Below are 13,145 nucleotides of genomic sequence, written 5' to 3'. Positions count from 1 at the left end.
ATGACTTCAGATTGAGTGGGAGTATGTTGTTACAGGACACGGTGACATTCAAAGATGTGGCTATTGACTTCACTCAGGAAGAGTGGCAGCAGTTGGATCCAGCTCAAAGGAACCTGTACCGGAATGTGATGCTAGAAAACTATAACAACTTAATCACAGTGGGTAAGGGTAGTTTCCTATATAACTCAAATTCTGGGAGTAAAGTTCCCTTTTTTCCCCCAGTGTTTCTGAAATGTGTGCAACCTTCAAATGTTAGACTGAGTTTGGTCTTTAGATGCCTTTGCTCACATGCACATCCATGCTGCAGCTTTCAAAGCAAAATGTCATCTATGGTTATGTTTCAGGGGGCAGCATCCCTAGAAACGATGCTTTTCTTATCCTTCAGAAGGCCTTGGGCTAGCCTCAATTCTTGAATGATTCTTTTTTCCTACTATTTATGCCCAAATCTTACATCCCTTCCCCTTCATAGGATGTCCATTCACCAAACCTGATGTGATTTTCAAGTTGGAGCAAGAAGAAGAACCATGGGTCATGGAGGAAGAAGTGTTAAAGAAACATTGTCCAGGTTAGTGAGAGGGAACCATACAGGTGAGGAAGGGCCAAGGCCCTTTAATAGCTAATATGTAAGTTCTTGATCCCTCTGAAATATTCCAAAGGTATATTTTTTTAAGGCCATAGAATTCCGTACTGGTAATTGGTGTGAATTTTTTATATATGTAAGATGTCATTTTTGAAACTTTTTTTTGAAAATTCACATTTTTGTTGTGAATTTAAATATCCTAACTCTGTCAAGCTTTGAAGTCAGTGATACACTGGTTTCATAAGATTTAGAAACTTTCCTTCACATTCTTCACAATCTGTATAAAATTACTCATTGTGTTATTTATGTCTTCCATTAATTCTACAGCATTCTCAGCATCATTAAATATTAGCTCTCATTCATTGTCTTAACACTCTACCACTGAAACTCAGATAGATCCTACACCTTTTTATTTTTTCCTCCATATTTTTAAATCTTCTGTTTTCTTCCTTTGTAGCTCTCTGTTGCCTTCTCAGTAATTACTTTAAATATATCTTCCAGTTTACTAATTCTCTCTTCAATTGTGTTTATTTTATTTTTAACTCATCTACCTTTTTAAAAAAATTATTTATTTTTGGCTTTGCTGGTTCTTTGTTGCTATGATGGGCTTTCTCTATTTGTAGCAAGCAGGGCAACCCACTCCAGTGTTCTTGCCTGGAGAATCCCAGGGACAGGGGAGCCTGGGGGGCTTCAGTCTGTGGGATCGCACAGAGTCGGACACGACTGAAGCCACTTAGCAGCAGCAGCAGCAGCAGCAGCAGCAGCAGGGGCTACTCTAGTTGTGGTGCACAGGTTTCTTATTGCAGTGGCTTCTCTTGTTGCAGAGAACAGATTCTAAGCGCACAGGTTTAAGTCGTTGAGGCATGTGGACTCAGTAGTTGTGGCTCTGGGGCTCTAGAGCTTGGGCTTATTAGTATTGTGCCACACAGCTTTATTTGCTCTGCAGCATGTGGGATCTTCCTGGGCCAGGGATTTAACCCATGTCTCCCACACTGGCAGGTGGATTCTTTACCACTGAGCCACCAGAGAAGCTTAACTCATCCACCTTTGGAAAAAACTTTTAGTATAAGTATTTTGTATTTTTAGAAATTCCTTTTGTTTTTGCAAAAATTCTCACATCTTTCTGATTCTTCCTAATAATTTCTGTGGCTTCTTCAGATTTGTGTTTTAATTTTTTCCTTCTTTAAAAATACTGTACATAACTCTTTTGTATTGTCTTCAGGTTTAAATGTCCTGTTTTTGAGGACTCAGTGTGTTTTGGTTCTTCATGTGCTCGATGATAGCTGATTCCAATTTGAGTTTTTTAAAATCTTAATTTATGATAATCTTCTTGTCCTAAATTGAGTTGCTTTCTTCTGAAGATGATTTACATGTGTTTCTGGTGGGCACCAAGAGGTGTTTCCAAGTAAGGATCAGTTCTTTGAAGGTCCTGGCTTTTGGTAGGAACCTCAATTGAACTTTTCTTCTTTATTGATAGCCCAAGAGCCTTACATTTTACTTAATAACGCTTTGCATAGGTACTCAAGTCAGATCCATATTCAGGCTGCTTTCAGTTCTGCTCTCTTAGTCATGGTTTTGGCTAGTACTTTGTTTTGTTTTGTTCACTTTTTGTGTGTGTATAGTGCTCAGGTTGTTGGAGAATACTGCAGTGTTCTTGGAGATTTAGGCTACTTCCTATAAGCCCAGTAGTGCTTCAAAATTTCAGCTTTATCCACTGTCTAATTTTGCAAATGAGGCTACCCTATTTTAATTTCAATGTTAAAAATCCTTATGTAGTCTGTCTCTTTTATTCCCCTGACTTGCATGGTGTTTTTTGTTTTGGGTGGTTTTATTTTGCTCTTTATTTCTTTCTTGGTTCTGCTGGTTAATCTTTTTTTAGCCCTTTTTGTTTTCTCATTGTTTCTTCCTCATGCATTTGTATTTCTATAAATATCTTTCTATATTTTTAGCTCTTGATTTATACCTGGTATTTTCACTAAGTTTTATCATTCATGGCAATACTCAGTCAAGATTTTCATTCTGTATGTCATAATTTGCTTTAGCTTGAATTTTTGTCTGCTTTCTTTATATCATGTTTCTTTTTTTCTTTTCTCTTACATTTTTTAAGAGATATGATTTCAATACCTTCTCATTTTTGAGTGAGGATAGTTCCCTCTTAACCTGATTTTTAAAGAAGTATAATGTTAGGGAAGGAAAGACAGTTCTCAGATCTAGAGCACAAATCTACAAACTAAACTGCTAACAAAACTGCAAAACTTTCTTTTCTGAGGAAGAAAGTTCTCAGATTTAGAGCACAAACCTGTTGGCCAGCCACTTGTTCTTGGAAATAAAGTTTTATTGGAATACATTCATACCAAGTCATTTACATCTTGACTGTTACTATTACAGAGGCAAGGTTGAATAGTCATGTCAAAGACTATATATGACCCATGAAAGTGAAAGAAAGAAAGAAAGTGAAGTCACTTAGTCATGTCTGACTCTTTGCAACCCCATGGACTGTAGGCTGCCAGGCTCCTCCATCTGTGGGATTTTCCAGGCAAGAATACTGAAGTGGGTTGCCATTTCCTTCTGCAGGGGATCTTCCTGACCTAGGGATCAAACCCCAGTCTCCCACACTGCAGGCAAACTCTTTACCATCTGAGCCACCAGGGAAGCCCATATGACCCATGAAGCCTAAAATATTTGCAATCTGACCTTATTTAAGAAAAAGTTTGCCAACTCTTGATGTATAGGAATACATCTGTGCTTCATACTAAAGCCTTTTATTCTTCATGGTTGTGTGAATATAAGTATGTTTAGGCTTTATTTCTTCTCATCCAAAAAGGAACTGTGGCTACAAGTCTCATAACTCTGATCTTATACTCTCACCCGAAGATGTCTTCCTAAAAAGATAGTATTTCACAGTGTTTCCTTGCTCAGTCCTGGTTTCCTTGACATAGTTAGGGATGTCAAGTCTCCTGTAGTCAGTCTACACTCCCAAATTTCCATGTTGTAAACATGGGTTAATTAATTCTTCCCTTCAAGGTGTGATGTCCATTTTTACAGTGTCAGCTGTTTGCTCTGCCCACAATCGGCATGAACAATTGTCTCCTCTTAGAATCCTTTTTCCCCTGTGTCACCCTTTACTGTATTTGTCAACATTAACTCATTATAATTGGGGTTATAGCCACCACCTAGGATCACTGAAGCATCGACATTTCAATTCTTATTTGTATACAGAAAAAGAGATTAGATAGTTTTTCATTCTACCATCTTAAAACATGGAGTCTTTTCTGTCACATTTGGTATTTTGATCTTGCTCCTGGAATTTGTCACTTCTACTTGGACAGTACCTTAAAGACCTGATCTTGCCTTCTCCCTCAACCTCTTGTTTAATTGAGCTTTTCTGTTTCCCTAAACTGAGGTGACTCAAAAACTTAAGCTCAGTATACTGGTTTCTACCAAGTCTCTAACTACCAGCTTTCACAAGAATCTTTCATTTCCTTTATTCTCAGTCTGGCAGAGAGGAAAATGGAGATTATTTTTTCCTCCCTATTTTTGAGCTAAGCAGCCACTGGGGACTGGAAGTCTTACCCTTTGGTAGGTAGATTTTCATTTATTCTGTTTGAGCCAGTTCCTTATCTCTGAATTCCTCTGCCTGGTGTCCTTGTTGTAGAGCTATTCTGCTTATCTTTCTCAAGAGAGTAACCTCACATATTCTCTAGGATGAAAGAGTAGTCTTTGTCTTCATTAGTTAATACCTTTTTAATACTTTGCCTCATTTTCATGTGGTTTTGGGTAGGATCAGAGATAAATTCATATGTCAATTGGGCCATATTTAATTTCTCATTCTTTGTTTTCCCTTTTGCTCAGTTGTTGTTTAGTCGCTAAGTCATGTCTGACTCTGTTGCAACCCCATGTACTATAGCCTGCCAGGCTACTCTGTCCATGGGATTTCCCAGGCAAGAATGCTGGAGTGGGTTGCCATTTCCTTCTCCAGGGGATCTTCGTGACCCAGGGATCTAACCTGTGTCTCTTGCACTGGCAGGCAGATTCTTTACCACTCAGCCACCTGGGAAAGCCCCCTTTTGCTCAGTACTTACTCCCTTTTCAGTCATGCTAGGTAGGCTTTTCTGCTTTTATATTCTGATTCTTTTATACTATTTTTACCTTGTTGTTTTTACCTTGTTGTTTGCTCTCGTTTTATTAATTACTGTAGTGTTCAGGTGAATTTTTAAAAAATATGTAGTACATGCTTACAGTACAGATTTTTAAAGTACAAAAAGATACATATTGAAAACTAATTTTTCTTCTCTTACCCATGTCTTCCTCTATGCTGGCAAACTGTAGTATCATTTTCCTTTGAGCTATTACTTATTTGTATTTTCAAGCATTTTTATTGAAACCGCTTTAAGTTGATAGGTTAATTTGTGAATAACTATCATCTCTGCTGTTGAATGTTCTTTTCCAAGAATGTGATATGCCTTTTGTCTTAGTTTCCTAGGGCTGCTGTAACAAAGTAGAGGCTAGAAATACAAAATCAGGGTGTAAGTAGGGCTCATGTTCCTACTGAAACCTACAGAAGATTCCTTGCATCTTTCAGCTTCTTTTATCCCCAGATGTTCCTTGGCTTGTGACAGCATAACTCCAATCTGTGTCTTTAACGTCACGTAGTGTTTCCCTGTGTTTCTGCCTCTTCATGTGGCAATCTTCTTTTAAGAACACCAGTCAGATTAGGGGCTTACCCTACTCCAGTGTGACCTCATCTTAACTAATAACATCTGCAATGACCTTATTTTCAAATAACTTTGTGTTCTGAGGTAGTGGGCATTAGGACTTAAACATATTTTAAAGGTGGGACACACAATTCAACCCATAACACTGTTTCATGTGTTCAAATCTGTGTGTGCATGTAAAGTTTTATAATTTGTGGAGCGTTCTAATTAAATATATTCCCCAATTTTTTGTATTTTTATTATAAATGTAGTCTTTTGTTATCTTTTCTAAATAGCTATTTGTATATATGAAGGTTACTAAAACTGAGTATTAATTTGCTATAGTGAATTTAATGAACTTTCTATAATTTTTCAGGTAACTCTTGATTTTGCAAAGAAAGAGTTTTAATATTGACAAATAATGTGAAGTTTTCCTTTCTATGTTGTTTGTGTGTGTGTGGGAGGGTGACCCATGCTGTGCAGCACATGGGTCCCTAGTTCCCCAATCAGGGATCAAACCCATACCCCTTCATTGGGAGAGCAGTCTCAACCACTGAACTGCTAGGAAAGTCACCCTTTCCAAGTTTATATATCTCATTTCTTTCTCTTATTTAATGCTCTACCCTGTACTATAATAATAGTTGTTATAGTACTCATCTTTTTCTTTTTCCTGACTTTAATGTAACTGCTTTGGGATTTTTCCCATTAGGAATGGTACCAAGGTTTAAGTTGTACTGTGATTTTTCTCTAGTTAAATATGTTTCCATTTTATAAAGTTATTTTTATGGAAAAATGGGAATATCTTTGGAAATGATTACTTGACTTTTCACTTTTGACCTATTTACTATTACTACTATTTACTTATAGATTTCTCTAATATTGAAACATACTTCTATTCATGGACAAAAACAACATATGTATGTCTTATATTTAATATGCTTCTGAGTCACTTTCTTTTCCTTCTAGGTCATTTTGAATATAGGGTTTTTGCACTGATATTCAAAAATGAAGTTGATGTATAGTTTGCTTTTTGGGTTGTCATCTTTATCTGGTATTGGTATTATGTTTGTCTCATATACGAAAAAGGATTCTTTTTCTTTCATAATATTTTGGATAGCACATGCTTAACAGCTGTCCTTTAGATAGTTGTTTAAATTCCCATGTAAATATCTATGGGCCTTGTCTATTTATTTTGTTTGGGGGGATTTCTTTTCATAATTTTATTTGTGGTAATTGGTCCTTTTTTTCTACATCTTATAGAGTCAGTTTAGGTAAGTTATATTTTCCAGAAATTATTTCTATCAAGCCATTTATGAAAGTTTATTTCCATAGGAAATAGGAGCTATATATAAACCTAGAATTTGCTTAATAGGAAATGAGGCTATAAGCTAAGAATCCCATACATGTATTTTTTTGGTTTTAATTATGTATAATTTTGGAAAATTTTACAAGTAACATTTATTTGCAATTTCTTTTAGGAGAAATATGGGGGATGGATGAGCAGCTGAAAATTCAGGACAGACTTTTGACACAACTTGAAGATAAATTCACAAAAACATTGACTGAAGAAAAAGTCAGTGAATGTCATAAGAAATTTGCAAATGCATTTCCTCTGAACTCAGACTTTTTTCCTTCTAGTCACAGTGTCTATGAATATGACTTATTTGGAAAGTGTTTAGAACATAATAATTTCAACTATTATGAGAGAATCTTTATAGGAAGAGAAGACTGTGAATATAAGGAGCCTATGAAATCATTTGGCAATAGCTTATCCCATCTTGTAGTAACCCCCTTTAAGTGTAATCATTGTGGAAAAGGTTTTGATCAAACTTTGGACCTCATCAGACACTTGAGAATTCATACCGGAGAGAAACCCTATGAATGTAAAAAATGTAGAAAAGCTTTTGGTCACAAGGAAAAACTGATTAAACATCATAAAATTCACAGTAGGGAGCAGTCTTATGAATGTAATGAATGTGGGAAAGCTTTCATTAAAATGTCAAATCTCATTAGACATCAACGAATCCATACTGGTGAGAAACCCTATGCATGTAAGGAGTGTGGGAAATCCTTCAGCCAGAAATCAAATCTAATTGATCATGAAAAAATTCATACTGGAGAGAAACCTTATGAATGTCATGAGTGTGGAAAAGCATTCAGCCAAAAGCAAAGTCTCATTGCACATCAGAAAGTTCATACTGGGGAGAAACCTTATGCATGTAATGAATGTGGTAAAGCCTTCCCACGAATAGCATCTCTTGCTCTTCATATGAGAAGTCATACAGGAGAGAAACCTTATAAATGTGATAAATGTGGGAAAGCCTTCTCTCAGTTTTCCATGCTTATTATACACGTGAGAATTCATACAGGTGAGAAACCCTATGAATGTAATGAATGTGGAAAATCTTTCTCTCAAAGCTCAGCCCTTACTGTACATATGAGAAGTCATACTGGTGAGAAACCTTACGAATGTAAGGAATGTAGAAAAGCCTTCAGCCACAAGAAGAACTTCATTACACACCAAAAGATTCATACTAGAGAGAAACCTTACGAATGTAATGAATGTGGGAAAGCTTTCATTCAGATGTCAAATCTTGTTAGACACCAGAGAATTCACACTGGAGAAAAACCCTATATATGTAAGGAATGTGGCAAAGCCTTTAGCCAGAAATCAAATCTCATTGCTCATGAAAAAATTCATTCAGGAGAGAAACCCTATGAATGTAGTGAATGTGGGAAAGCCTTCAGCCAAAAGCAAAACTTTATTACACATCAAAAAGTTCACACTGGAGAGAAACCTTATGATTGTAATGAATGTGGTAAAGCCTTCTCTCAAATTGCTTCCCTTACTCTTCATCTGAGAAGTCACACAGGGGAAAAGCCTTATGAATGTGATAAATGTGGGAAAGCCTTCTCTCAGTGCTCACTGCTTAATTTACATATGAGAAGTCATACAGGTGAGAAACCCTATGTATGTAATGAATGTGGAAAAGCTTTCTCTCAAAGAACTTCCCTTATTGTACACATGAGAGGTCATACAGGTGAGAAACCTTATGAATGTAACAAATGTGGAAAAGCCTTCTCCCAAAGTTCCTCCCTTACAATACATATACGAGGTCATACAGGTGAGAAACCCTTTGACTGTAGTAAATGTGGAAAAGCCTTTTCCCAGATCTCATCTCTTACACTTCATATGAGAAAACATACAGGTGAGAAGCCTTATCATTGTAATGAGTGTGGTAAGGCCTTCAGCCAAAAGTCACACCTTGTTAGACACCAGAGAATTCATACTTATTAGAAATAGAAACTTTCTGAATCTTGTGAATATGGAAAAAGACTTCAAAAGGAATTTGCATTTCCTTGCACATTACATAATGTGATCTAGAACAGAAAACTGTGAATGTGGGAAAGCCTTTTTAAGAAGCCACACATTTGTGAAACATAATTCTTACCAAGGGGACAAAATGTATGAGAAAGCTGTTCATCAAAAACCTTCAGTAGACATCTTACCTAATGATATTTATCCAGCATTCTCACTAAAATCTGAAACAAGATATTTGCTATCAGCTTATCAACATGATACTTGAGCTCCTAGCCATTGCAGAAAAAATAAATACTCTTAAAATAACCTTTTAATACTAGAATAGCTAATTAGAAAATATGTTGATATAAAATATTTATGAATAAACATAATGAATTACAAGACATATGTATGTAGTTAAACATTTTGAAGGTCACAAAACACCTGAAATTTTGGGGAAAATAACATTGTCTAAAAAGACATATATATATATAAAATTTCTCACAAATCTCTAAAGTACTTCCACTCAAAGTTGTTTTTTTAAAACCAGTTTTTAAAAATTTCACAAACTGATTGAAATTTTATATAGGAATGTAAAGGGCCACAAATTGGTGAAATATGTAAAAAATACAAGAGAGAAGATACACCATTAGATATCACATTTATTTAAAGCTGGTATCATTTTTTTTTACACAATGTTCTTAATGAGTATATCAGTGGAAACAAATTGAAGATTGGAGGAAGGCAATATGGGAATTTTGTGTATTATAGTGCTATTGAAATCACTGGAGAGAAAATGACCTATTCAATAAATGGAAGATTCATATTAACAAAAAATGTTAGCTCTCTACTTTTTATCATGTACAAAAAAATCCAAACAGACTGAAGACTAGAACATAGAAAGCAAAATTCTATATGATGAAAATAAAATAGACTATATTTACTACTTCAGAGTAACAAGATTTCTTTAACATACATAAACGTGGAACATTCAGTTCTATTTTGGTGCATTGCTTCAGAGGCACCCACATATGTCACAGAGATACATATATCTTTGTATTAACTGGATCATGGTTTGTATTCCTCTAAATAGAATATATATATTTCCATTAATGGAGGGATAGAGTGATACAATATGGTTATTTCTATGATAGAACATAATATTTAAAGATACAAATATGACACAATTACATGGATAGACTATATAATATTGACAGAAAAAGCAAAATGTACAATGAAATAAAACATTTCTATAAATTTAATAAAACAATGCAAAGAACAGTACTGTGTGTTGATCATGGATACATATATGACATTGCCTTTTAGGAAGTGAAGGCAGTTATATTTATCTGTAATGTTTCTTTAATAAAAGACAAAGTATGACAGTAGCAATGAATCTGGTTGTCAAAATTATGTTGTAGTTTTTAAAAATTATTTCTTGTCTGTATTTCCCTGTTTCTCTAAAATAAGTGGATAGAGAAAACCTGGACCTATATGGATTCTTATTTTTGATCAGATATAACATTTATAGAAAGTTATTAATAATGATACATAAACCAAACCTGAATTAAGATATTTTGCTTACCACCTCATGTTAATTACCATATACAAATCAAAAGTATACAGCATCTGTTTGAAGAGAGCTTTAAATTTTTTAATTTTTTATTTTAAACATGAGTTCCTCCCTATTTGAAACCAGTGAAGAAACAAATATTCAGTTATTGGGATACATTTGGGAAAAAAATATCACCTGCTTTTGGGTTGTTTCAAACTAAGGGGAAAAGACCACTCATGCATAATGTAAAATGTTAATGTTGTAACATATCAAGACAAGGATAGTTACTCATATTGGGACAGAAGAAGTTTCAAAGTATATCAACAAATCTTTCTTTGGCTTCTGAATTTTTAAATGGGGATTCAGATAGTGGTTATTTTTATGTGTCAGGTAAGAGCTCAGTGAATGTGAAAGTTCACTTCTTCCTATACCACAGCTGTTTTATATTAATGCCTTTCAATTTTTTTTCTATTTTTTTTTATTGGAGGATAATTGCTTTACAACATTGTGCTGGCTTCTGCCACAAATGAACTCAAATATTTACAGTACTGAAACTTCTTTCCTCTGAATCAGTTCAGTCCACTCAGTCATGTCCAACTCTTTGAGACCCCATGGACTGCAGCACACCAGGCTTCCCTGTCCATCACCAACTCCCGGAGCTTGCTCAAACTCATGTCCATTGAGTCTGTGATGCCATCCAACTTCTCCTGCCTTCAATCTTTCCCAGCATCAGGGTCTTTTCCAATGAGTCAGTTCTTTGCATCAGGTGGCCAAAGTATTGGGAGCTTCAGCATCAGTCCTTTGAATGAATACTCAGGACTGATTTCCTTTAGGATTGACTGGTTTGATCTTGCAGTCCAAGGGGCTCTCAAGAATCTTCTCCAACACCACAGTTCAAAAGCATCAGTTCTTCGGTTCTCAGCTTTCTTTATAGTCCAACTCACATTCATACATGACTACTGGAAAAACCACAGCTTTGACTAGACGGGCCTTTGTTGTCAGAGTAATGTATCTGCTTTTTAATATGCCATCTAGGTTGGTTATAGCTTTTCTTCCAAAGAGAAGAAATTTCATGGCTTTTAATTTCATGACTCCAGTCACCACCTGCAGTGACTTTGGAGCCCAAAATAATTTCTCTGAATAGTCCATATATTTTATCTTTTTCTACTGGAACTTCCAAAAATACTTTTATTTAGAAATTATTACAGATTTTTATAAGTTGAAGATATAATACCCTAAAGCAGGGGTCCCCAACCTTTGGGATCTAATACCTGATGATCTGAGGTGGAGAGAATACAATAATAATAATAGGAATAAAGTGCATGATAAGTGTAATGTGTTTGAATCATCCCCAAACCATCTTTTCCCACCACCCACCCCACCTCTGGCCCATGGAAAAATTGTCTTCTGTGAAACTAGTCTCTGATGCCAAAAAGGTTGGGGGCCAGTGCTCTAGAGGACGTTTAGTTTGTGTACCCTATATCTGCATTCCCCTAATGTTAACATTTTACATGACTATAGTTACATATCAAATTTGACACTAGATAGATTTATAGGCCATGCCAGATTTCACTGATTTTGCGTGCATTTGTGTGTCTCTTGTTACAATTTTATCTAGTGTAAATTTTTGTAATGACCACTACAATCAAAATATAGAACTTGAAACACCGCAAGTATCACTTATTCTATCCCTTTGTAATCATACCTTCTTTCCTTCCCTTGAACCCCACTCCTAATCCCTGCCAAACACTATTCTTAATTTCACTATACCAGGAGTGTTCTATAAGTGAAATCACTGTATTACCTTTAATATTTACATTTACCTACCTAATTACTATGTAACCTTTTAAGGTTGGCTTTTTTTCACTCAACATAATTCTTTTTAGATCAATTCCACTTGTTGCAAGTACAATAGTTTGTTCTACTTTGATCTACAGAGTTCTTAAGTACATTTCTTTGTATTAACTTTTTAGTAGTTTAGAATTTCTAGGTATTACTTTATACATACATGACTTATCACAGTCTACTTTCATTAACACTGAACCAATTCAAAACCTTATTTCTCCCCTTTGGTTGTATAGTTATCATAAATATTTCCTCTATATACCTTAAGAACTACATAAGATAGTGTAGCCATTTTTTAATTAAACCATCTAACATAATTGGGAACTCAACATTATATGTACCCATATGTATACTTTCTGTCCTTTCCTCACTCCTGATATTGAAGAACTTCTTAGACCTCCTGACAAATTCTCAGTTTTCCATTGTCTGAGCATGTCTTCCTTCACTTCATTCATGAATATTTTTTGCCAGTACAGAGTTCTGGGTTGACAGTTTCTTCAGCACTTAAAAAATGTGCTACTTCTAGATGTCCTGTGTTCTGATGAAAAATATGCTATTTAAGTCACTGTTTCTCTATAGGTATAGATCATTTCTAACACTGCTTTCAATTTTGTTTTGTTTTTAGTTTTGTGAAGTTGGATTATCATGTGTCTTATAGATTTCTTTGGGTTTATCCTATTTGGGATTTGCTCAGTTTCTTGAATATGGAGGCTTACATTTATTGCCAAATTTGAGGAGTTTTCTGCCATTATTTCTTTGTATTCCTCTTCAGACTCACACTCTCTCTTTTCCTTTTAGGACTTGGCATATTTCTCCTCTCTTTTGCTCATATTGGGTAATTTCTCTTGTTCCATCTTTAAGTTCCCTGATGGTTTCCTCTGTCCTCTCCACTGTGTTCTTGAGGATATCCACTAAGTCTTTTATTTCTGCTACTGTATTTTTCAGTTAAAATATTTCATTTTGTTCTTTACACTCTCCCTTTCTTTGCTAAGATTTCCTACTTTTTTTCCATCTCTTTAAAGTGTGTTCACAATTTGTTCACTGAAACATTTCTATGCTGTTTTAAATTTGTCGGGTAACTTAAATGCTGCAGTTCAAAAGGTGGCACATGTTCTTCTTTTAGCTAACACCATAACTAGACAAATTGATGAAATAGAGGATACTGAGGTG

General features: G+C 35.2%; 1 protein-coding gene across 1 annotated transcript in view; it reads left to right on the top strand.

Moving 5' to 3' along the window:
* The window catches only part of LOC128063941 (uncharacterized), a 211,251-nt gene extending 202,545 nt beyond the window's left edge, over window positions 1-8,706 (top strand). The window contains 4 exon segments of the mRNA XM_052656771.1: window positions 36-162; window positions 470-565; window positions 6,753-8,231; window positions 8,484-8,706. Of these exon segments, the coding sequence (XP_052512731.1) occupies window positions 36-162; window positions 470-565; window positions 6,753-8,231; window positions 8,484-8,572 (1,791 nt within the window). The 3' untranslated portion in view covers window positions 8,573-8,706.
* The last annotated feature ends 4,439 nt before the right edge of the window (window positions 8,707-13,145 follow it).

This window comes from Budorcas taxicolor, chromosome 18 (assembly GCF_023091745.1).
Source record: "Budorcas taxicolor isolate Tak-1 chromosome 18, Takin1.1, whole genome shotgun sequence".
NCBI classification, from domain to species: domain Eukaryota; kingdom Metazoa; phylum Chordata; class Mammalia; order Artiodactyla; family Bovidae; genus Budorcas; species Budorcas taxicolor.
Note: the sequence above shows the minus strand (reverse complement) of the source record. Positions and strands in the feature narration are given on the sequence as shown.